The 26,961-nt window shown below is 41.6% G+C and overlaps 1 protein-coding gene across 6 annotated transcripts; it reads right to left on the minus strand.

Moving 5' to 3' along the window:
* Positions 1-665: 665 nt before the first annotated feature.
* Positions 666-14,526, minus strand: scrn2 (secernin 2). 6 transcript variants are annotated; one of them, XM_074631116.1, is made up of 10 exons: positions 14,418-14,526; positions 14,226-14,375; positions 13,385-13,547; positions 10,654-10,835; positions 8,820-9,019; positions 6,860-7,075; positions 6,535-6,700; positions 5,507-5,687; positions 3,202-3,358; positions 666-1,040 (listed from the first exon to the last, which is right to left on the minus strand). In XM_074631116.1, the coding sequence occupies exons 3-9, from the start codon at positions 13,544-13,546 to the stop codon at positions 3,206-3,208; spliced, it is 1,260 nt and encodes a 419-aa protein (XP_074487217.1). In that variant the 5' UTR covers position 13,547; positions 14,226-14,375; positions 14,418-14,526; the 3' UTR covers positions 666-1,040; positions 3,202-3,205. The 6 variants fall into 6 exon arrangements, 5 of the variants coding, with proteins under 5 accessions (XP_074487217.1, XP_074487218.1, XP_074487216.1 ...); XM_074631117.1 differs by lacking the exons at positions 14,226-14,375; positions 14,418-14,526 and adding an exon at positions 13,745-14,194; XM_074631115.1 differs by lacking the exons at positions 14,226-14,375; positions 14,418-14,526 and adding an exon at positions 13,663-14,194.
* Between the last annotated feature and the right edge of the window lie 12,435 nt (positions 14,527-26,961).

Genomic DNA, 26,961 nt, shown 5'->3' on the forward strand with positions numbered 1-26,961 from the left:
TACAAATTGTATGAACAGGCTTAATGTGGACGCACTCTAAAGCCGGGTTTCCACCAAAAGTTCCCAGGACTTTTAGTCCTAAAAGGTTCCTTCAGCCCACTGTTGTCTGCGTTTCCACCGCGGTCTAAAGAACTGCAAAGATTAGGCAAATTAGTCCGCCGACGTATGAAAAAGCAACATGAAATGAGACGAGGGCTGCTGGTGGTCACGGCAGTAAACACACTCTACAGCCTGTAGTTCAGCGTGTCCGCCTGTTTCATCTAAAAAACATGCCGGAAAAAAACGGTTTTGTCTCACTGCGACGATATTCACTGCTGCCTATACTTCCTGATGCACTTTGGACGTAATGAATGAAATGCAGAGGAGGAAAATGAAACTAAGAGCGTCTGGCTCCACAGTAACTCATCTGTTGAGTGTTTGGTGGTTATTTTATTTATTGTGCTGTAGAACCAGGGACTTTTTGTGGGGTAAAATGGCCCCATAAAATGTCCCTCTAACTTCATTTAGACCCTGGTCCCTGCAGTCGAAACGCAACGAGTTCCTCAAAAGGTTCTTAGTTCCTGGGGAAAGTTCCTGCGGTGGAAACAGGGCTTATCATTACCAATACCTACAGCCACACCACCTGGGGGGCCAGAAAGCTCCCAACACACACTACGTGCAAGACAGACTATGCACATTCTTTATTCAATCTTTTCCCTACAGGTAGCCATCAAATGACAACCCATTCCTTTGCAACAACAAACAACATGTTACACAAATACCACACTCACAGTATTTGTGCAACTTCACACAGCTCTACATAGGCGCTTGTGTAGTCTACATCATGATACTCACTAATGAGGTGCACTCATTGCTCCCTGGGTGATACAGATGATACATTTGCTCCAATCAGTGCAGTTTAGACATTTAGTCTGTGTTAATGACGGACGTGTGCTGTGTGAGCGAGGCAGAGGCCGATCAGACGAGGAACAGAGTTTTTAACAGTCCTGGGGGCCTTCTCCTGCAACTCTGCGAGCCTTACGGATGTCCACCTGAGGGCGCTGTAACAGAGGACAGTTAAACACAGCACACGTTAAGCACTTAATGAGCTTTGCTGGGGACACAGTCACAGTCAAACTTCCACACATTTCTAGATTTGCATGCAAAGAACGAGTGAAGGCAGAAGTGCTGGAGCAGCAGAAACACACTGAGGCGTCAGAAACTTGTTGTTAGAATCACAACTTTCAAGTTCTCATAATGGCTTCCACCTTTTGAGCTTACTGCCTGGCTGTATAGAGGTTGTCACTATCTTATGTTTGTTTTACGTGCTTTACTCTTCAAGAACATTGTCAAAGGATTGCTGGCCAAAAACACACTAGATGACCGTTATGATCCCATTTCACAATCCCATTTTGCAAATTACAATTGTCTATTTTCAGATTTCTTGCCTTAAACCAGCTAAAACTGCAGGATCATGGTCAGGTCTGTCCAGATTTCAGCAGTAAAATTCATTGTGATGAGTCTGACTGGTCTCACACTCAGTTAGGAGGCAACGTGTTTAAATCCTCTGTACCTGCATAGTCTGTTCCTTTTTTCACAGACGAATGCAGACTCTACATGATCTGGAAAATCATTATTAAATTGGGTTAGTGTGTTCTTAAGTTATGCAGGTACCCGCAATCTACATAAGTTAACATAGGAATGACTCACTTTAGCCCACCTCTTCTTCCTTTTACACCAGTGGTTTCCAACCTGGGGTCGGGACACCCTTGGGGGGGCGCCAACGATCACAGGGTGTGCGCCAGGATTTGTCTGCTCTGAGGCTGTCTAAATTAGATCTGCACATGGACTGTATAACTAAAATCATAATAACACACTTACTGAATTATAAAAACAAAAACAAAAAAACTGTCTATAATATTTTTTTAAAAAGAATATATTTTTTGCTACTTAGTTAGACAGTTTGAACCCGGTATTTGTGCACACCTGCAGTAATTATTAGTATTATACTATTAGTAGAATTAGATTCCAGTGGTGGATGTGTACAATTGTTTCAGACTCGTGTGATACAAACATTTTCCAATAACTCCTCTAACAGTGCGTCGTAAAGTTACTGCAGTCAAAAACCTGTTTGTGGTCCGGCTTGCCGCACGCAAAGGGAGGCCCGCACCTGTATTAACGGGGCGGTCTAGCAGCAATCTAACAGCACCATAAATCACAATTTATTTAACCACGACAACAAAAAAATTGTCTCTAACACTATTATACTTAATTATTACACGGCTGTGTTGAATACTCAATTCTGATTGGTCGATCACGGCGTTCTGCAGTCTGTAATTTCTTTATAGCAGACCGATGCTATGTATAACAGATCGTTGCTATGTATAACAGACCGTTGCTACGGGTGCAGCTCTGATGTCGGACTCTGGCGGACCGTTTTTGTGTAAAAATATTGATTTCTTCAGTAAGTAGCCGTGTAATAAGCGGGATAATGTACAGCTAGCGGGTCATTGTTGTGAAAGAATCGCCCTGAAGGGGATTCTTTCACAACAATGACCTGCTCGCTGTACATTATCCCTTACTTAATAGGGCTGTCAAAGTTAACGCGATAATAACGCGTTAATGCAAATTTGTTTTTAACGCCATTTCTTTAACTCATTAACGCAACTTGCAATTTTTAGGTTGTAGCAGGCTTAGTTTTAAAGTGAAGATACTGGTATCATATGAAACTAGAAAACCTGAAGAATCCATTGGTACCAACCATGTCATACTAGCTTGGTCGCGATGGCAACTAAATATTAATTACATTAATTAATTAGACAAGATTAATTAATTAAATCATTACAAAAAGAGGTCATATTATGTATCTGCATTTGCTTGGCGAATCCATCAAGACGTCATCACTTTATTTATGTTGACGAAACTGATGAGTTATATTCGATACAAGCACGGGGGGGGCTTCAAGGAAAATAGGGTGGGAACCACTGGTTTAAACCATTTTCTACTGGTTTATGACCTGGCCCTATTCTGACAATATGTTCTATAACCTGTAGTGCTCATCATAGAGTCATTGTATATCATAGTCATGCATATTATTACTGTAATCCTCTCTTAAGGGTTTGAGTTTCTCGGCTCCCAAGAAGCAGTCAAAAGTTTTCCCTTAACAACAGGAACACATTCATGCACAACACAACACCGAATAGAGCTCCTGAAGCCTCCCACCTCCTCACTGGTAGAACTTTATCTCTGTGTCCACGGAATCAAAAAACAAGTCCCCCAGTTCTTCTCCTGGGATCTCGCCACTCAGCATGGCTGAAATCTCACTCAGACACTGCGACTCCAGGTCCCTCAGAATCTCATAGACTGCTAACCCCTCGTCCTGACACACACACAAAGAGAAAAAGACAGAGAGATGTCAAAACAACAGTAACATCTGGGTCAAACAGTATTTGCATATTGTATGTTTAAACCTGCTTAAGCAGTAGAGTCATTTCACTATATCCTCAGCTATGGCCAAGAATGACAAGAATCCAGATCTCACTCTTGGTCTTTTGAAAGTCCTGAATGTAATTCAACCGACGCAGACGCCAGAGTATACTGTTTTTGCAGTTAGTTTACCAAAAAAATCTATGCACTTAAGTGCTTTGTACAAACAAGAAATAATGAAATACATGCATCAAAATACATCAACCAAACGTTGAAATGTCACAGCCAAAATCAAAAATTCTGGTGACCCATTTTCTAAGTCTGTCTAAATTATTTTTCTCCCCTGTGTTTATGACTTAAGAACTACCCCACGTTCTAAATAGGACTAAAAGCATTCATGTTTTCTTCCAGGTTAGTTTTAATTTCTCCATGCACTCTAAACACACTGTACATACTGTATACTGTATATTGTGTTAGCAAGTTATGAAACATTACTTTTATGTCTTTCTTTTGGCTAGAAATGTATTTTAATCTACGCTTTCCTGCCATTAGGGGAAACATGACTGCTTTTAGTCCTATTTATTTAAAAATAGGTGCACTTCAGCCTCTTGTGGCCAAAATGAGTATTACAACAACAAACACCTGGCAAAACATTTTTTCCACCTGTTTCACAGATTAAAAAAAAAAAAATGTAAGGAACTTAGAAATATTATCCTGACAAACCTTTTTTCACCTGTTCTACAGTCATGAACACAGGGGAGAAAAAAATTTAGATCAGAATTAGAAAATAGATCACCAGAATCTTTGTTTTCTCACTTGCCTCTCAGGGCTTCCGTTCAAAATACACGTGATGCGAAAGAAAGCTCCAAAAAAGCTAGTAAGTGGACCTTGATTTGGGATTGTTTTCTCAGACTACTGTTTCCAAGCTAAGTAATGAACTTTTACGCTAACTTTTAAGCCATTAAGTGGTTGAAATCAGAACAGCTACTGAGTTTGCATTTCAAGGACAGTCCTTCAATGATGAATACTGTGTGATAAAGTTGAAAGCCCTAGTAACAAGCTAGTAAATTGACTTTGAATTGAGACTGCTTTTTCAAACTACAATTTCCAATATCAAGAATGAACTTTGTATGTTCTTTTTTCTAACATTTTCCAAGCTCTTCCTCATGTTGTTTCACCATTAGCAGCAACTATTTAAGTCACTTTTGAAATAAAAAATAACACATTCTTTCTCTTACAAATAAAAAGTTGATGTCATAAGTAATCAAGCACACCGTTGCTTGAATTAATACAATCGATTTTGCTGCATCAGTCTTACTTGTTCTGGTACGACGAGAAGCTTACGGTGGCTAATGTTAGCTAACTTTAGGTTTGCGATATTAGAGGGCACAATCATATTTACATCATTATTTTCATTTTCATTGAGAGACACATTCAAATGATTATCGATTTCGATAAAATTTTGATAAACTGTGCAGCCCTAGAATATATCAATTTCTTTTTTACTGTGGGAGAGTAGTGTAGATCGAGAGAACACTCAGGAAGAAAAGCATCTTTAGTATGCATACTTGCACACATTTTTGAGTATACTTAAATTTTTCACTTTTGAATGCACAACGTACTCAAAAAAACAAAACTGCTTCAAATCAGTATGTATTATGAAATTGGGAATTATAATATTTGACATTGATTCAACAAAAAACCCCAAGAGTCATCTCAGACAGGATAGTCAGCTCAACAGCTTGAATGAAAAATGTGGCTTTGTTTTGAAGTACTAATCCCTCCCAGCAATCTCCTGCCGGTCGTTGGTTGCACAGTGATTGAAACCCTGCTCTTTGGCGCTGAATGTGTACTTGTAGTGTGTTTATGTTTAGTCTACACTCATGCCGTGTGTCTTGTCTGCACTAACTGTGAGGTCCTGTTATGTTTTGCTCTGCACTGGGAGTGTCAGTCCTGCACTGTGCGACTCGCTCGTGATTAAACTGATCGGGATCAACTCTCAGTAAAACTGATTCTGCTTTGGATGTATATATGATATATATGAATGATGCCAGGATCTGCACAGGACTATCATTGACCTAGGTCGTCCATCAGTGCCCACCGGGTTGGTCTCCATGGTGTTGAGCGCCACCTGGTGGGCCTTGTACAGGTCATGTCTGCGGTCCACCTGGCTCTGAAAGCGAGGCTGCTTCCTGACGGGGTCGTCTGGGCCGAACTGTGGGGAGACCACCCTCGGCACTGGGGTGGAAAAGTCCGAGAAGATAAAAGGCTTGAATATAGACCTACCAGGGTGAGGGTAGGGTGGGTTGACAGGGAGGGGGACAGGAAAGAGAGAAAGGCAGACTCAGAAACTCCCATTGACCCGAAGTGGAAAAGCAAAGATGGGGAGGGAAAGAATATTTGTGTCCCAACACCTTCATAATAAATGCATTTAAATTGAAATGACATTTCAATAATGTTTAATTTTGCTACAACTGATCAATCAGTGTATAAACCATTTTTTTTCTTGACCTTTCACTGTATATTCAATGTAGCTATTGCTGCTTACGCTAACAATTTTGTTTCTGATGTCATAAAGGTAAAACACATCATTTCCACTGCAGTTTTTGTCCCCAGACATGAACCTACCACACACCAGTGACAAGTGACAAGTATATCACCTGATCACCCTCTATTTTCCCTATAATTAGTACCAACTTACAGGCTTCTTTCAAGGAGAGAAATAACCATGGAATTTATTAAGAATTTATGGACACGTAAAATATAGCGTTACACATATATTTTAACCCTTTGTTTCCCTGATTTCTGAGAATTTCTAAAGGAGCACACACACACACATACTGTATAGGATGAATCTGTGCTAAAGCCTTGCAACAGGAGTTCAGTTTGCCATTGTTTGTGATACAGGGTCTTTCCTTCATTATGGCACTGCTACATAAGACAGAGTTACTTAGAGCAGCACATTTAAAATCTTTCATGTAAAGGGATTACTGCAGTATTATGTTTTCGTCAGGTGGCTACAGAGTGTGTCAAATTATCGCTTCATATATGAATATGCTGTGGTATAAATGGGTTATTATAACCGATTTTTATAATCTAGAGGAACTCCTAGTTTGGTTAGTGACATACCTGGAGGGGTCTGGGGTGGCAGTGAAGAAGTGGATGCAGGGCTGGCTGCTGTCTCTGGGCAGGACAGACACCATGCTGCCTGTGGTGCGGATACCTCCAGAGTCCGCGCAGATGCCGCTGGGCTTGTCCCTCAGAATGGACATCATCACCGCTGCCGTCACTGAGCCTGAGACCACAGACAACGCGGAGGAGACACAGGGTGGATGAATGTTACAGAAGATTGACATTTAAAAAGGAGAAAATCCTTCGCTGTAACTATCACTGGCATGTTCTAAGGGCGATGTCCACAGGCATTCTGGGAAATGTAGGACTTGACCACCCTCACCGTCATGTTGCTGGAGTAGCTCTGTGCCTCCCTTATAGCGCTGTTTGGCCAGCTCCATCCTGGCAGGCGGGTTCTCGGGGGTGAACGCCTGAGAGAAGTTGAACTCCCCCTCACCGTCCCACCAGCCCTGAGCCTGGGCCACGCTCCGCAGTTCCGGGTGCTCTGCGGAGACCTCGGCACCGATGGTCAGCTGGTTGGAGATGTTCTTCACACCCTCTGAGAAGAGCAAGTGCCTGTTAGCATGTGAAGATGCAAGTCTCCTGCTTACGGGTGCAATGTGTTTTTTGAGTGATCCAACCCTGATGAATGAGGGTCCTTCTTATCACCACAGTTTCAGGATTCTCTGAATTATATAACACATCTCTATAAGCTGTAGTTTAATGTTGAAGAATGATCAAAGAGATCTGTATTAGAATATGTTGTATGGATTTTCAACACTCTTTTGTGGTGTATTTCAATTCCAATATGTTATTTCCATGGCCATCAATATTAGTGAACACGAGCTCCTCTCTCTCAAAGCCAGAAACCAGAGCAGTACATCTCAAACTTGTGATGTCACCAGGTATAAAGTATGGAGCTGCTCCATAGACAATGAATGAGAGACCCACAGAATATTTGTTTTCTATTTGTTGTGTTCTCAGTTGTGAAACAGAAAATGTACCAATATACTCAGAACGTTCCCCTGGGTGCTCTCAGTGTCATCGAGAACATCTCACCTAATTCATCGTCTATGGAGCAGTTCCACCCTTTATACTAGATGACATCACAAGTTTGAGTTTTAGCGCTCTAGTTTTTGGATTTGGGAGAGAGTTGTTCATGTTTACTAATATTTCTGACTGTCTTAGACCATAGCAATAACATGTATGAATTTTAAAAATGGCCGTAGTTCCCCTTTAAGGCAGATTAAAGGGACATTTCACCCCAAAATCAAAAATACATGTTTTTCCTCTCACCTGCAGTGCTATTTAACAGGCTCATGATTGTGACAGCGTGAGATGTGAACATTGATGGCGTCCTCCTCAGATGAGCTGTAACATTAGCTAGCTCTGTGGTGCTAGGTGAGCTAGCAGTATCGGTTAGCTATAAACTATGAACACGAGCCTCTCGTCCATGAGCATGCTTTCTCCTACGCGGTGATACACTCTTAGAAATAAGGGTTCCAAAAGGGTCCTTCCTGAAGGGTTGTGTTTCTACCCAGAACCATTTGCTTCTGAAGAAACCTTGAAGAACCTTGAAGAAAGGGCTTCTTCAAGGTTTCTTTGTAAGACGTGACGGTTCCCTTAAGAACCATATTCCTCTAAATAACCCTTTTGGAAGAAAGAGTTCTTCAAGGATTGTTGAAAGCAAGGGTCCTCCCAGCCCACACCCCCAAAGACTGTGATAGCAGGACGTGGTGCCAATGTCCCCAGGCTAACGTGTTAAACTAAAACCAATGTTAGGGTGGACAAACATCTATATCATATATCTATATACGCAAATGACATTACATTTGGTGAAGAGCGCATTATGACTTCTTTCGGACTCGAAACTCCGAGTTTGGGACTTGGGACTTGACTCTGCACTTGCCTGTCTTGGGACTTGACTCTGGACTTGCCTGTCTTGGGACTTGGAATTTGACTCTGGACTTGCCTGTCTTTGGACTTGGGACTTGACTCGGGACTTGGGACTTGGCTGTCTTGGGACTTGGGTCTTGACTCTGGACTTGCCTGTCTTGGGACATGACTCTGGATCTTGGGACTTGTGACTTGACTCTGGACTTGCCTGTCTTGGGACTTGACTCGGGACTTGCCTGTTTTGGGACTTGGGACTTGACTCAAGAACTGCCTGTCTTGACTTGGGACTTGAGAACAAAGACTTGAGACTTACTTGTGACTTGCAAAACAATAACTTGGTCCAACCTCTGTCACACATGCCCCCTTTATTCTGTCTGCACCATCAATTTCTAACCCTCCGTCCTCACCTGTAACCTTCTGCGCCACCCACAGCCTTCCAGCCGTTTCCAGGACCCAGGCCTCGGTGCGGTCCACCAGGAGGAAGGTGTTGTGGTAGCTGAAGGGCTCAGGGTCCTCCCTGCACTGCCCCCCCTGGCCGTGCTGCTCCAGGAGGCTGGTGATCACTGTCAGCGCCGCCCAGGCACTGTCACCGCGCTCCAACCCCAGTCTGATGATCACAGGTCACGGCTGGGTTACTTCAACTTCTTTACAACATCAGTTACGTAGTTGAAGCGACTTCAGGAAACAAACTAAAGACTGTTGAAAGGCTGAGGTCGGCCCGGTTTGCTTTGTCCGACACATTACCAAAAGGTTGCACTGAGATTCAATCAAAAAATATGTTGACGTATAACGTGCACAAAATCAGGTTAATCAACAGCAAGAAAACAGCAAGATAGCGGTCAACAAAAAATACGGCGACTCACTCACCCTCTCTTCCCTGTGACCAACAGCTGATTTTATTAACTATGAGTGCCGTCAATATCCATGTGACCCAAATCTCCCAAATCATCGCGATTACTTCATGATAAATGACACAATAATAAATGGCAATATCCCAAACACTAACGAATACCAAAACATATAAACCATCACAAACCTAATTAACATTACTACAAACGTTACTCCTTTCTGAAGTGGTTCATAGCTCCTACAGTAGTTATAAATGTTAGTAAGTTATTTGTTACTTCCGCCAAGGCTGAAGGCCTAGGAAGGAGGTTATGTTTTCACCGGCATTGGTTTGTTTGTTTGTTTGTTTGTTTGTTTGTTTGTCTGTCTATTAGCAGGATTACTCCAAAAGTCCGTGATGGATTTGAATGAAGTTTTTTGGAGGGGTGGGTTGTGGCACAATGAACAATCCATTAGATTTTGGTGGCGATCAGGATCATGGTTCGGATTCAGGAATTTTTTTTAAGGATTCCGATCAGCCAGAACATTAAGACCTCTGGATATAACACATGCGCAGTGTAACTGATGACGTGTTGATGACGCATGACCCCGCCTCATTCCTTCAGAGAGAGAGACAGAGAGAGAGAGCTGGTGGTGGAGGGGTGGGGGGGAAAACTGTAGATTCTGCGTTTTTTCACATAAAACTCAATTACAGTTGAGTTGGACCAAAGCACACTTGGTGATTGTTGGAAAGAGTAACGACGACGGTTTAGGTGAGTTTTACTTTGTTTCTGTTCAGTTTGAATGAAGTGTTTTACAAGGCTCCGCTGCGTACAGCTGATCTCGACATAATGAAATATACACTGCACAGAGAGGGGGGCGGAGGTCTGCGCTCTCCAAGTGCCATTCTAATTAATGTTAATGATTCTTTCATTTTCATGTTTTTACCTACTTTTATCTATTTATGTATTTATTGTTTATCCGTTGACTTTTTAACTAACCATGGGGACCAGATGAGCTTGTTGGCGATGCTTACACGCTCCTCTGCCATGTGTTTTGGAGGAAATGCTACTTTATTTCAGAGTCACTTGGCGACTCTCCATAATAGTTGAGTATTTTTATACACAGAGATGAATAGATAAGCGCTACTGTGCTACGCTTCAACAGTACTTACTACACCTGTCACAACATGCTCGTGACAATCTACACACCCTTCCGATCAAAGCCAAAGAGGATTAAGTTAATACTTCTACTGAATATACAATATCCTTTCTGTATTTCATTAGGATGTAGTCAATAGTTGCTCCCATTAGCTCTGAAGATTCTTTTTATCATTGTAAATAAATCATTGGATAAGCTGTTTATAATCCATGTAGTTTTTTTTTTAAGGAATACAAAAAGGTTTCCGGTGCTCACCTGACGAGGTCCATGCCAAGCAGAGCCTCTCCGGGGCTGACGGGCTCTCGGGTCCAGACAGCCTCATTCCCAATACAGACTCCCTCGTCGTTGGCTCCCATTTCAGCGCCCCACATCCAGGCAGGTTTGCTGAGGATAACAGCGCGGGTCTGCTCCACCTGCGGGATCTGGATGTATGTGCACTGCAGACAAAAAGAGAGTGAGTGAGAGACAGACAGACATGGACTGAGAATGAGAGAAAACAATGCTGTTGTTTAAATTAAGGTCCCGTTGCACTGCACCAACAATTTGACCTCGTACGGTATATAAAGCTGGCACACTTGAACTGGACAAAGTCAAAGAGCAAAATTACTTCCTCTTGCCGTGCATGAATGTCTCCTATCAGCCCCTGCTTGAGACATCTGTATTATTCATTTTAATACATCTTTGCAGCAGTACCATCAGATAAATATGGCCTTTTCTACTACTATCATTAGTATTATTAATGCATCCATTAGTTCCATTCAGAATTAATGGTAATGAGAGGGAGAAGAATGTTTTGATCATGATTTTGAAGTCATATTGCATTTTAAGAACAGATATATTCAGCTGGTGACGGTGTGCAGAATGCAAAATTTTGCATCACAAATTAATACAAATTGAATTAATTCCCCTGATTATGACATTTAAAGGGTTGGTTCATCCAAATTACAAAAAAAACATACTTTCTTCTCACTTACCTCTGGTGGTTTTAGATGTATAAATGACACATCTAAGGGCTGTCAAAGTCCCTGCGATAACGTGTAAAAGCAAATTTGTTTTAACGGCATTAATTTCTTTAACGCAACTTGCGATTTATAGCGGGTCCAGTTTTGAAGCTAGAGTCAAGATACTGGTATCATATGAAACTAGAAAAAACCTAAAGAATCCATTAGTACCAACCATGTCATGCTAGCTTGTCATGAAAGAGGTTAAATACCGCTCTTAACTTATGCTAAATTTTGGCGAGGAAAAACTGTCATGGCCATTTTCAAAGGGGTCCCTTGACCTCTGACCTCCAGATCAGTGAATGTAAATGGGTTCTATGGGTACCCACGAGTCTCCCCTTTACAGATATGCCCACTTTATGATAATCACATGCAGTTTGGGGCAAGTCATAGTCAAGTCAGCACACTGACACACTGACAGCTGTTGTTGCCTGTTGGGCTGCAGTTTGCCATGTTATGATTTGAGCATATTTATTATGCTAAATGCAGTACCTGTGAGGGTTTCTGGACAATATCTGTCATTGTTTTGTGTCGTTAATTGATTTCCAATAATAAATATATACATACATTTGCATAAAGCAAGCAGATTTGCCCACTCCCATGTTGATAAGAGTATTAAAACTTGACAAATCTCCCTTTTAGGTACATTTTGAACAGATAAAAAAACAGTGTGATTAATTTGCCATTAATCTTCATTAACTATGGACAATCATGCGAGTAATCACGATTGAATATTTTAATCGATTGACAGCACTAATTATTTGGGATCTGATTTTTAGATAATACCATCCGTTTTTTTATTTGTGGCAACAGGCTTCAAGGTTATCCTTTTACCCTTAAGTTTACTCAACAATAACATTCACCGCCACTGTAATGAGGTGGAGGCGCAAATGTCAGAGACAGATCTGTCAAAACCTGGACAAATAAAACCCAAACTTCACGACTAGATATCACTAGGGATGGTAACTCTTCATATCATTAGTGCCACTGCGTTCCAAGATGAAAGTAATAAATAAAAAAACAGAAGCCAATTAACACATCTGGACAGAACATGATCCTATATATCATTGCTGTAATAGCATTATCAAGTCTGGCCTGATCCTCTATCAGCCAGTATTCCTCCACTAACAGTGTGACACAAAGTTGAGGTGGAAAGCAGAAAGGATTTAATCAGTGGCTTCAAACTTTCAGTTCTATTCTGTTAAACATTAACAGGAAAGAAAGTTTCTACATCAAGTCTCCTGTTAAATATTTTACCGGTCTCATCGGGGTTATTGTGAATATGCATTAAAGGTCCCATATTGTAAAAAGTGAGATTTTCAGGTATTTTACATTATAAAACAGGTTTAAGTGATATATAAATACTGTTAAACTATCAAAATACTCAATATACGGAGAAATACACACAGCCCGTATTCAGAAATTGTGCGTTTGAAACAAGCCATCAGGATTTCTGTCCATTTGTGATGTCACAAATATACAATTATATAGATCACTATACAGTTTTAAACATAAACATACTAAATGTGTCCCAGTTTATTTCCTGTTGCAGTGTATATAAATAACATCAGCTGACAGGAAGTAAACATGGACCCAAACTGTTGCCTAGCAACACAATTCCGTTGAAATGCACTGAAACGGAGCGTTTAAGACAGAGGGTAAATACAGGTATATTCAAGCAGACAGTATGAGGAAAATAAAGTTTTTTTTGAAAATTACAGAATGTAAACATGTTCTAATAGAAACAGAAAATACAAGTATGAACCTGGAAATGAGCACGATATGGGACCTTTAATACTATGAGCAAATATAGGACATGAATCTTTTTTTATTCTTAATTCACTTTCTGCAAATGCACTAGACTGTGGGCATATGCAGTATATCAGCCAACATGTGTATTTCATGATGTCTGCTGCCAGTCAGCTGTACCAGCAGCAGTGGTGGTGGTGTTGGTGTGGGACTGTAGGAGTCCAGAGCTGCTTTACCTCCAGCATGGAGCCTGGAGGGTGACATGCTTCAGGGTAGTGGGCCACCTCCTGCACCTCATCCCGGGGACGGTCTGAGTTCTTCCCAAAAATCACATGGTCATCGAGAGAGCCAGGGGGCAAGGACACAAAACAATCACATGACCTGGGAGCCTCTGCCATCCTGCAATAAAAAAACAGCACAACAACAAATCATCCAGTCAGTTGGGAGGAAAGCTGTTAGAAGTCCGGCTGGGCCCTGAGGGAAGAATCAAAAGTGATGAGAACCAAGCAGCTACCTCATGTAAACTAATCACAATAGTCTGACAGCCTTTTGACCATAATGTGCATGTGTGGAGTCAAGAGGAACATGTTCCCCACCCAGCTTCCTGCAGATAGCCAGATAGAGCCGGCGCACTCACACTCTCACACACACACACAGGGATTAGGAGGCAGTCTTGTGCAGAGCACTTTATTGACTATAATCTTCACAAATCCGCCGCCTCGTTGCTCTATTATCGCTCTCGTCTCGCTTTTGCGACCACGAATCGTTTACAATCCGGAAATAATGTCGTCAAAAAAGTGCGCCGATCGCAGCTGTAGCTTGTGTCGGAGCTCGGTGGTGATCAGTGTTTTTAATAAGGCCTGTCTGGTCTGGTCTGAGCTGAGCAGAGCTGAGCACCGACACCATGCACTGTCCGCCGCTCACTGCGCGGCTCTCTCCGGAGCAGCGACGCCTCTGTCGCTTCGTGTCATTCCGCCTGTTCTTGTGGGGGTGCAGGGTTGAGATCAGGTTGAGATCAGGGTGTAATGGTGTGTAAACTAGAGGCAGTGTGTGAATGCTGCTAGAGGAAATGTTTACCTTGGTTTCCACTGGAGAGAGAGCGCGCGGCCGGCTCGGAGAAGGCAGGTTGGAGATACCGAGTCACGTGACCGACAAATCCAAAAGGTATGTACTTAAAGGTCTCGTCTCGTCTGACCACAAGCACAGCTCACCGTCTCACACGCACAGCTCACCGTCTCACACGCACAGCTCACCGTCTCACACGCACACAGTCCGGTCCACACCCGCGAAAAGCCTCCTGACTGATGAGGGAGCTCTTCATCAGGAGTCTGCCTCCTCAGACTGCAAACCCCAAAGTTCATGAGAAACCCTCCATGATACAGCCTGCAAGACTTTATGATCTGCTGTTACTGCCTAGAAGTTTTTAACCACATTCATTATAAATTATATAAAACAAGATAATAATAAAAATTAGGGCTGTCAATCAATTAAAATATTTAATCACGATTAATCGCAAATTAATCACAAATTTTGTATCTGTTCAAAATGTACCTTAAAGGGAGATTTATCTAGTATTTAATACTCTTATCAACACAGGAGTGGACAAATATGCTGCTTTATGCAAATGTATGTATATATTTATTATTGTGGGACCCCTTTGAAATTGGCCATGACAGTTTTTCCTCGCCAAAATTATCGTAACATTTGAGCGTTATTGAGGCACCTTCATGACAAGGATGACATGGTTGGTAACGTGTTCAATGTGTTAAAAAATGAGTTGCATTAAAACAATTTTGCTTAACGCGTTATTATTGCGTTAACTTTGATAGCCCTAATAAGAATGTATAAGACAACAATATAATCAATGGCTGATTATCATGTCTGTGTGACTCAAAATGATGAGCTGGACAAACGTCTTACCTCACATTTTCACGAGAAACACTAACTGCCAGAGCTGAAGGGGCACTGCAGTGATTTTATACATGAAGTTCAGTTTACTAGTCACATAGACAGAGTAGCTGCCACTCAGCCTGGAAAAACTGTTGTAAAATGTCTTTTGTAGATCTGGAGGGAAAATAACCCATCATGATGTCATCAGGATTATGATTGTATGGAGTTGCTTTATGGGAAATGTAGGATCCAGTGTTTTAGGAGCTTGTCCGATACTAGAGACTAAAAGCTTAGATTTTGACCATTCCTTTTCAAATCTGTCTCTTGGGAGTCCCCTAACAGGTAGTACATTACTAAATCGCTGGAGCGGCCCTTTAAAGTTCCAGTGAGGAGGATTTAGTGGCATCTAGTGGTGTGGTTGCAGATTGCAACCAACTGTAACACCCCTCTGCTCACCCCTCCCTTTCGAGGTGTCAGAGAACTACGGTGGCCTTCAGGTAACGTTAAAACGTGAAAGTCTTTCTCGAGTCAGTGTTTGGTCTGTCCGTTCAGTGCTGCTGTAGAAACATGGCGGAGCAACACGGAGGACTCTGTGAAGAGGACCCGCTCACTGACATAAAAGACTCATTCTAAGCTAACGAAAACACAACGATTCTTAGTTTCAGGTGATTATACACTGATGAAAACATAGTTCTGAATATCATATTCCATTTCTGTTAATTCCTTTAACGTCTCCTCTTTTCCATCAGGCTAGGTTACAGGTCAGAGATGAGTGTTTAGGTGTATCTATTGATGTATATGTAAGTATCTATCTCAGAGTATTTAAGGTATGTTAATTTTTGTATTTTTGTTTGTACTTTTTTTTCTTCTATGTTACTCAATAACATTTTGTACAGTCTTTCTATACTCACTCAATTCATTTATACTTTTCGTTATACCTTATTATAAGTATTAGTATATAATCCTTTACCCTGATGAAATAAAGAGCTAAATAAAAAGACAAAGCTTGTGGTCTGTGTCTGGAGGAGGATAAACAGGATTTTTCATAACCTGGCAACCAAAAAGTTTTTCTTATTAATGGTTTTTAAGTGATCAACAAAGCATTAGTAAAAAAAATGTCACCAATGTTTGCCTCGTTACAACTTTTAAACTTAAAGTGGTTCCTATCCACCTTATTCTCGGGGGTGTTACCATAGAAATGATCGTGGGACTAACTTCCGGTGAGGCGGCGGAAGTAGCAGTAAGCTAGTTAGTCCCATAGGCTAACCATAGCGGCTAACCACCAGCGGTGCTTCTTTTGAAAAGTAATTCACCTTCAATTTGACAAAATCCTGCTTTATTTTAAACAGATATTTAACTAACTTTAAAATTAACATTTTCTAAAATGTCCTTGCGGAGCTGTGGTACGATGTTCTGTACACTTTTTACCCTTCAGCGCCACGCCAGGCAGCACTCCTCTGTTGTTGAGAGCCAGACAAGCTTGTTTGTGTGCTCATTCTCCGGGGGAATATCCATTAGACCGTCTACACTTTGACTGAGGTCTTTTGGACCAACAGTTTTTGAGAAAAGTGGTAAAAAAGAAACGCTTCCGCCTGTGTACGGAAGATCATTAAGCTTAACGGTGTTCAGTACAGAGCGCAGAACATGATTTCACCGGCGATTAATGACAATATTAAATGTCAAAATATTCAATTGAATAATAAACGTTAACTTTATTGACCTTTTATTAAATAACACTGCTGTAACATCAATATTGGGCGCAGGATTACGTGCAAACAGTGTCTGTGTTGAAAGAGTTGCTGCTGCAGTGCCAAGCAGTCAGTGCACACCATTGATGTTAAAAATGCCCATTTTAAAGCATTTATTCAACAAAGGGTAATATATTTAACAACTTGTGATAGCATAATATTAATTTCATACAGACTGTGAGAAGCATAAATTAAGCCGCTGTGGGCGCACGTTGCGCACCTCACAAACTGACTGAAATCTCACAGGAACAAATGGTGGAGGTCTCTGATTGGTCAGGAATGAAAGAGGGGGAACTGGGGATGACACGCACGATCTATAGAAGTATTTATTCAGCGATCGGCAGGAAAATGTCATCTGTACGGAACATCGAATATAGTTAGTGTAGTGTAGTGTCAGCAGCGGAGAAGAAACGTCGGGTCCCTAAAAGGACCGACAGCAGAGCCAGGAGAACATCAGCTATGAGTTCATGTGTAGGGAGGACTCAGCATTGTAGCGTTGGTTTAATGACAGACAGTTACTTTTACTATTTTCTGTACAGTTTAAAATGTAAGGCAGTTTATGGCACGGAGTGCAGGGCAGCATTAGACTACAAATAGTTTAAGTACGGTTATCTGTGTAGAAAAAAACTAAACCTTGTTACTGTGGAAGTCCTGATCTGCCTCAGAGCTTCACCGTCTGTAGCAACAGAGTCAATAACGTAGCTAAATCTGCTAGTGTAGGTTATCTGAGGCCGCTTCTTCAGGTCGTCCTCCATCCCTCCATAGTAGAAGGCAGAGCTATGATCACATTATCCTGTTTGAGCTGTAATAGGTGGTGTTCACACATGTTTTACTAGATTTACTAATACAATTGCTCTAGGAGAGACGAATAGCGTACTGTTACCATGGAATACGATTCAGTGACACGACGCGACAGTTGCGCCCATAATTCACGCAAGGCATCATGGGGGCTAGGAATAAGGTGGATATGTTATATTATTGGATTCTTACTATTACTGTTGCTTTAACAAGTAAGCAACATTTAGTGTTGTATTTGGTAGTGGTGGGGTTAAATTAACTAGCCTAATTTTTATACTGTCTCTAATCTATGACAATGCATCATATTTTGTAAACTGATTATATGTTATGGATGAAAAATGTTACTATAGCTGTCAAATAATATAGTGTAGAGTTAAAAGCACAATACTTTGCTATGAAATGTAGTATAGTGGAAGTATAAAATGTCATAAAATAGAAATACTCAAGTAAAGCACCTCAAAATAGTACAGTAAATGTATTTATATAACAACTACTGATCAAGGAGTCTGATACTGTAACACAGACTGAGAGAAAAAGTAAAGCTTAATGTACTTTATCAATGTCCAAAGAAAACCATGTATCTGCAAATTTCACTCCATCAGTTTGTTGACTGAACCAAGCAGAATTCTGCAAAATGGCCAGATATTTATTAATACTTAAACTTGTCATCTTCAATAAATGAAACTTTCCCCCAGCTATGTGCCTGCTAGTTTGCAGCAAGCAAACTCAGACTGCAAAACATATTTCTCTTGCATGTCTAAAGAGTCTTGTCTTTTCTGAGGATTCAGTTTGGTGCACGGTGAAAACCACACACTACTGCTTATTACCACCACTCTGGACCACATGTTGGCTAATCAGTGTAATTAAAGTTGGGTGAATTCCTGTATGTCAGTGGCTTTATTGAGTGGGTGTCTCCCACCTGCGGTATTTCATTGAATGATGTCGCTGACACTTCCTGTCTGTGGGCTCAGACACGTTCCACCTGCTCTTTGCGTCGATCAAATCTAAACTCCACTTCATCCTTCGGTGATTTTAAAGGGTCAGATCACTCAAATAATGAGCAGAAATATTTTCTAGTTTACCTCTGGTGGTATTTAGCAATGCAGATACTTTTGGTTTAAATTGTCCAGGTTAGGAGATATCTGTCTCGAGATTTCTGTCAAAACAGAAAATAGAAAAATGCAACAAGATTGATGCAGCTATAATGCTTGTTGTAAGTCAGTTAAAGAAATAGTGTGACAAAAGTTAAAGCTGCACTAATCAATATTCATATATTAAAGGTGTTAAATTCCAACTCTGAGTATATCTTGCCTCCACATGGCTATCAACATGGCGGCAGCTGAAGCTGTGTTCACGCTACGAGCAACACTGCATCATTTTACAAGTCATTTCAATGGAAGCGTACCGTAGTGTGAAAGTAGCATAAGCTCGCGGCTAGCACTGGTACTGATTGGTTCGGGTAAAAACCCCTACCCAAGCAGAAATAGGCATTAACATGAACATGATGACACACTGAATAATGACTGAAATCATTCTGATTATTAGGTTAATATTCCATTCACTTTCACTGTATTGGGGTGGAGGTGCATGGCAAGATATCACTACCGGTAATAAATAATATGGTTTGTGGTAAATTGGGTCAACCCAATTTTCACATGGAAGGTTGTTGTTGGTTGTTGTTGGCTGTTGTTCACAGTAGTTCCATTGAGTGAACAGTAAACAGACAACATGGAGTCACACTAATGACTTCTCCTGTGCTAACAAGAAATGAGACAATAGAGAATGTCAAGGATGTGGTTGCTGTAAGTTATAACTCTAATAACGTAAACCTGCCCGACTGCATTGCAGTGACTGACTACATTAAGTCAACGTCCAAACCAGACTGCTGCCGTGTCAGTAGCTGTTGCTCATCAATATGCATGCCGGTAGGCCCCATTCTTAAAACTGACTCATGTTGTGTCTTTTGGTGATGCAATCAGTTTTATGGCAGTAGTGTAATAACAGCTAACACGCACACTTGAACGCATAGGAAACAAGGAGCGCCAACCGAGCAGCTCCACTAATGGTTGTGTTTTGAGATCGAGCACCTGGACCCTTATTGGCGTTCAGTTATGGCCAGATTTGTAGGAGGTGTTGAGTTCTTTTTTGAAGCAGCCCGGTGGTGAGTGGTGCTCACTTGTGGCTCACTAGGAATGCTGAAGGCAACAGGACTGAATTCTTGAGAGATTTCCAAGAAGACAACCTGTTACCTGAACGGCACTCGGCTACTTCCACACCCTCTCCGGCCTTTCATCTCCTGGAGAATGCTGACAAGCACCGCACATCCTGTCTGCCCTTGCACACAAACAGTAAAAACACCATGAGAAGTAAACACCCACCTGAGCCAAAGGCAGACACACCCAAGCGAGACTTTGCACACATATACAGTTCGCACACACACACACACACACACACACACACACATGCACAGGCAGAGAGAAACTAAACAGACTAGTGAAAAAGAGCTTGTAAATGCACCAATGCATCAAATCACGGTGACAACAAACAGTTGTGTTGAATGATGAACTTAAAAAATGATTTAGAACACAGACTCAATCAATTAAAGCCCAGAGTAAGATTGGCTTTGTATTTTTTTTGGTCTTTGCTTGTCCTGTAAAATCCTTATATTTTTTTGACATTTAGAGTCAGTTCCAGTGTGGAGAAGTGGATGTACCATCTACCTTCTAGAATTAAGTCTTTCTGTGTTTGTCCTTCTTTAAGAGGCTGTTTTCAGTTGCGTGGACAAGAGATCCGGCATTCAGCTCGCTTGGTGAACTCACATAGCCACGCACACACACACAAACACACACATACACACACACACACAAAGTGCTAAGCCAAAAACCTCTCCTAGAGCCACGCTGGCCCAGTTTGTAAGCCCTGCCATGTGAAGCGGAGGGCCGGCCGGAGGAAGATGAGGGGTGTTATGGGACGGAAACAGCTGGTGAGAAGCCCAGAGGATATTAATCTGAGGGGGGAGACAGGATGGCAGGAGAGGCCGTCTAATAAAGCATGGTATTATTGCTGCAAAGGTGTGTGTGTGTGTGTGTGTAAGTGTCAGTCTGTCTGTCTTCCTGGAGGATTACTGGCGAGCTAGAAAAAAATTTAGGGAGTCTGTGTCCATCTGGCTACTACCAGACTTTAAGCTCTGAACTTAAAAAGGACATTCTGGGTTCTCTGTTTGTAGCTGTTAGGAAATCTGTGATCATCTCAAGTTCATCCGATAAATCCAGCGAGGCGCATTTCAAGTTTTACAACCCTTCACACACAAGAAGGGGTTTTTGAAAATTAGATAAAATAAAGCAATTCAAATTTTCTCTGAGCAATTAAAGTTCCGGTTGAAAGGCAGAGGTGGAAGATGGGAGGGGAAGCGGGGCGGCATCAGTCGCACAGACAGTAATGACGGCGCCACTGCTGTTTAACAATCAAAGATGGGAGGCGGGGGCTCGCAAGGAAGTCTCTCCTCGAAAAATACAGGTGTTTGGTACAATCAAAGCGCAGCTTGCAGAAATGACTGGGTTTGAAGTTGAAAGGGGAGGCAGGAGGAGAGGGGGGACGTTGTGGTGAGTGAGTGCCTGTATGTGAAAAAAAGAAAAAAAGTGACTCAGAAGACAACTGTGGGCCGGTCTCTCCTTCGGGATTTTGAATAATTAACAAGGATAAGGAAGTTGACTACTAGGTGCTTACTGTTTACTTTGTTGGATTTTTTTCTGCCTCTGGAGGGGAAGTGAGGCTTTAGCCGGCCTAGCTCTCTGGAGGCTGGCGTGTTGGCAGAAGGATTTGTCTGGGACAGCCGTGTGGTTCCCGTGGGACTAGAGACAAGTCAAACCAGCCAAAGGCCAGTGAATCAGAATCAGAACCAACTTTATATGGTGGGAATGTTGTATACAAAACACACGTCCTTTAAGGAAAGTCCCAAGTTGTACACACGGAAATACAATCACACACAAACTGTGAGCTGGAGCATACAGACTGATGTCCCGACTAATTACTGTCATTAAAAACACAATAGATACACGATACAATGTGTTTAGGGTGTGTAAGACATGAGCACATTTTTTTGAACTGTGTTGAACTATTCCTTCAATAGCTAGTCATACAAAATAAATGAATAGTTTTACATTTCTGGAAAGACATTTATGAGCTTTCTTGCCAAAAGATGGTCATGTCTAGAAGAACCCACAAATTGCATAATCTGGCAAAAACTCTCACAATACTCGCTGTCTGATGACCTATCCTTACCATAACCATTCGGGGTCAATGGCTAACCTCAACCATCTCATAAGAGTTCCCCAACTCATGAATTACCTTCTAGACACGACTCCAAAAGATTGATACCACTCTCATGTCTGTAGCTGACGTTAACTGAAGCCACCGCTGGCAGCCGGTTAACTTAGCTTAGCCAAAAGACAGGAAACAAAGGGGAAAAAGCTAGCCTGGCTCTGTCCAACGGTAACAAAAAGCTCCCTGCTGTACTAAAGCTCATTAATTAATACATAATATCTTGTTTGTTTGATCTGTACAAAGTGTAAAAATGACACATTGTGTTACATGCTTAACAATTTTTTGGCTGGTCGCAGTGACTTCCTACTAACCCCTGTAAAACCACAAATTGTCTTTTTTTACACTTAATTTTTTTTGTATGAATTAAACAAACAACATACGACATGAATTGGCAGATTTTGCTTCCTTTGGACAGAACCAGACTAGCTCTATTCACCGTTTCCAGTCTTCATGCTAAGCTTAGCTAACGGTTTGTCATATTTAGCAGACAAACATGAGATCAATCTTCTCTTCGAACTCTCAGCAGAAATGTGAATAAGCATAATTCCCAAAATGTTCAACTATTGATTTTAATGAATGAGTGTAAAGGTTAATTCAGGACCTTGGAAACAGTAGGAGACAGAAAAAAACCTCACTTGCCTTTTCAGCCACATCTCATGGTCTTCCTTAGCAGATGAAGTTTGCTCAGTTGTGTGGATATAATTTAGTTGTCATTACCAGCCGTGACAGCAATGTTGGTGCCCTATAGTTTCCATCCATTGACTGTATAAAATAGGGATGTAGTTTCTGTGACGTGACCCATCGGTTTCTGAAGAGACATTGTGACGGGCTGTGTCTACAAGGTAACACGAAAATTGCAAAACTCTCACGAGATGATTAAGGTTAGGCATTGACCTGAAATGTTTAAGGTTAATTATTGACCTTGAATGTTAAGGTTAGCCATTGACCTTAAATGGTTAAGGTTAGGATAGGTCATTGGGCAGCAAGTCTGGCAAGAGTCTTTGTAAGTTTTTGCAATTTTCTGCAGGTTACCTTGTAGACACAACCGTTGTGAAGCTCAAAGTGGGAGGCACTGACCATCACCATCTTGGCAGTGACAACACAGCCTAACTCCCGGGTCTGGCTAATCCAAAAATGGGCAAAGAGGTTAATCGTCGGTGGAGCTGAGGCCGGCCCGAGTGATGCAGCAGAGCAGACAGCTAGCAACTAGCGACCTGGTATGGCACCCACTTGTCACTCAAAGCAGCAACGCCCTCATAATGCCTAACTTTAAGCCTTAATATAAGTTAAACGGGTGAGTTATTTAAAAATCCCCCCCCCCTGTACAGTTGTCATGAATGGAGATATAAGCTATAGAGACCAAAAGGCTGTAATCATGTGTATTTCTGCTGTAAAGTTTGGCAGTTTAACATGAGGGTCTATTGAGACTGACGCGCGTTTGGAGCCATTTTAAGAACTACAGTTTTTGGCACTTCCACATTGGCTTCACCTCAGCACCGGAGGATGCCGCTTGTTCTCACCTTGTGAGTCTGTGTGTGTGTCATCGTGGCAAAATGTGCACAGAGGCAGTTTTAAAGTTTGCCAGGTTTTTGTTTTCTGTCTGTCTGTGGGAACATGATAGCGTTGCAACCATGCAAAACGCAGTCACGAAACTTGCAGGATGTGTAGTTGAGATCAAAATGAAGGTCGAGTTCAAAGATGGGCGTGGTCCAAGCAAGAGGGGAGAAGGCTCCTACCCATTTAATGGCCACACTTTGCACCCCTGGCCCAATTTGGCATCATGAAACTTTAGAGCCATGTCTATATAGTTGAGATAAAAACGAAGGGTTCGAAGATGGGTGTGGTCCGAGGAAGGGCGACGGAAGTAAGGAAGGGGTCAATTTACGCCTCTGGCCGGATTTGGCGTCGCAGCTGGTGTGATCCCATCACAAGATGGTCTCTAGTTAAATTATTAAATCAGATGGGTCAAGCTGTATCTGCTGTTACTACTACTAATACTGTATTTCCATTTTTTGACTCTGGTACTGATAAATTGTCCCGCATTGTAACTCACAGAATTAAAATAGTTGCTTACAGCAAGAAAAACAAAAAAAGGGGTTTATGGAGGCTTGAGCTTACCTTACACGGCAGCTTCATTCTCGCTCACATATCACACAAAAATCTTGTCAGGCTTCAAGGAATGCGTTTGAGTCTGGCAAGCAGGAGCACGGACCTATCAGCGTCCTGTGTGGAGCTACTGGCAGCTACAGGGATGTTTCGGAGATGCGACTGTTTGTTCTTAACAACAATGGTGGCTCCTAAAGAGGTTAGCGTAGATGCTGCAATAGCATAAGTTATATCACAGCTGGAGAGTATTTCTTCATTGAAAGAAGAGCAAAGAACAAAGATGTTTTCGCTTACTGGCTTCGGCAAGAGTTTGATTGGCAGATAGTTCATCCAATCACCTGCCAAGTATTTTTTTGAAAGTGCTTGCCCTTTTCCAAACAGTTTCCCAGGATGGCTCAAGCCCCCAGGAAGAGCGCCGGTTGTCGATCTCAGCTTTCGTAGTGGCCAAACGGCGGTACTGCAACTTCCGTGTCTGTCGCGTGATGCAATTGGGCCCAAAAATACTTTTTCCAATAGACTTACATTGGGAAAGTGACGTCTGTAACTCGGCAGATAATTGTTTTTGAGGTGAATCAACTTCCCAGTTTGAACACCTAAATAGCCCTTATTGAAAAAAAAAAAAAATTTTAAAGTTGTAAAATGCACTAATAGCTGAAGGGTTTGGCCTAAAAACAACAACTGCCTTAACACGTACAGTTCAAAGGTGCTGCAGTTATATAAATAGATGTTACTTCACCACACTGAAAGTCACAGGGCTTTTGCTGGATTGATGACAAGAGTAAATGCCAGTACATCAGGAAAAGCCTCCCTGCAAGAGTGTTTAAAGAACCACAAACATTTTCATGTACACACAGCAAAATCTCTTTTACAAAAAAAATATGTAAGCAGTGACAGATATAAAAAACTGTCAAACAAGCTATCTAAACATATCTAAATCATTAGGAGAATTTGTAAGCCCCTACTTGAATTTGCACTGTAATTAAATGTTAGGCAGTCTCTTTCTGATTGTGCTGCATTGTATTCATGAGGAAATATGCTTGACTATTTAAAGATGTCTGTAAACACCATTTAGACGTGGTGTGTGGTCTTCTATTCGGTGGCCTGATCTCCTCTATGTGTACTGAAAGATATCAGATACCAAGACAATTTCATTTTGACTAAGTTGTTTTACACATGTCAGCAACAAATTTATCATGTTTAAATTTTCTATGTCTGAATATCTGCAGTTATATCAGAATGATCATTGATGTGCTAAAATCTAAGCGGAGGTCTGGTTGCCTACTGTCGCTGGCTCAGGTAACGTGCTCATGGAAACAACATTTCCTGTTTAGTGTGCTCACTCTGTATGGCTCGAAGGTGTGTATAAATCTATCACGGCGAGTGCCGAATCAAGACTTTGTCAATATTTGCCGATCGCCCCGTGGTTCCATTACATGACTGTCGTGTAATCAGTTCAGACTCGGCACTTGTAGAGCGCTGCTCCAGAGAAAGAGGAGCCGAGAGGGTAGGAAGTCACTTCCCGCCGGCCTGTCTGTGGTCTGTGTTTGTCAGTTGATTTGAAGCTGCTCCACCAACATGCTGTGACAGGAAAGGAATTAACTCAGCGAGGAGACAAAATAAAAAAAAAATCCCTCAAAGGAAGATGATGTTAAAAACTATTAAATGTGTGATGCACATTCAAAGTCACTGTAGCCAATTAAACTCTGACATATTATCCAACATTTGGCAAGTACCAGAAGCCTTTTGAGGCCGTTCAATCGTCATATTTAACACAGTTCATACTAATGTGAGACGCACGCTGTTTCTTCAGGTGGTCCGATAAGCACAACTGGTGCACTGTTTTCTGCAAAGTAAGATCTCCGGATTTGTGTATTGCGCCTGTGTTTTGGCCCGAGCCAAACCACCAATCGGGAGTGTCCGCAATCAAAGGATTTCCAGGTCTCAACTCTGATTCACAGGCTGCAGTCACTACACTGACCAGGTTACTGCACTACTGCTGTACAGTGTGTAAAGGTTGATCTTGATTTGGTACATCACTGTAACTATGACAGTATCACGTAAGACATTACGATGATGTACCAAATCTCTTAAGTTTGTCTTTATTTATGTTTGGTATTAAATAAATTGTAGTTTTGAAAGGAAATGCTATAGAAATAAAGTAAAATACTTATGATTGTGTCATTAATTTCTTAGACCAGATCTCATTTCCTCATGTCGACTAGGAATAACTAGTAAAACCAAAAGTTGTAATTTGACAAAAACAATTGTAATTTAACTGGAAAAAGCTAGTAAGTGCACTAGTTGTAACCAAAATAAGGCTGTCAAAGTTAAAGCAATAATAAAGCGTTAACGCAAATTTTTTAATGACACTAATTTCTTTAACGCATTAACTCAACTTGCGATTTTTAGGTTGTAGCGGGTTCAGTTTAAAGCTAGAAGTGAAGTAGGGAAGATCCATTAGTATCAACCATGTCATACTAGCTTGTTGAGAAGGAGTTTAAATAACGCTCCAAATTTGGGGAGGAAAAACTGTCATGGCCATTTTCAAAGGGGTGTCTTGACCTCTGACCTCCAGATATGTGGATGAAAATGGGTTCTATGGGTACCCACCAAGCCCCCAGGAAGAGCGCCGGTCGTCGATCCGGACTTTCGTAGTGGCCAAACGGCAGTACTGCAACTTCCGTGTCAGTCACCTGATGTATTGGGCCCAAAAATACTTTTTCTCATAGACTTATATTGGGAAAAAGACGTCTGTAACTCAGCGGATAATTTCTTTTGGGGGGTGAATCAACCTCCCTGTACGAATTACTAGGTCCTAAAAGTTATAAAATGCACTCCGTTCCTGTGAATGAGACCTAGACCGAGGCTGGAGCGCAAGCCGCGACGACAGCGTGACGTTGGGGCCCCGTGACCGAGTCATGTGACCGAGTCATGTGACCGAGCGGACG

The sequence above is a fragment of the Sebastes fasciatus genome, chromosome 3 (genome assembly GCF_043250625.1).
Source record: "Sebastes fasciatus isolate fSebFas1 chromosome 3, fSebFas1.pri, whole genome shotgun sequence".
Taxonomy (NCBI): domain Eukaryota; kingdom Metazoa; phylum Chordata; class Actinopteri; order Perciformes; family Sebastidae; genus Sebastes; species Sebastes fasciatus.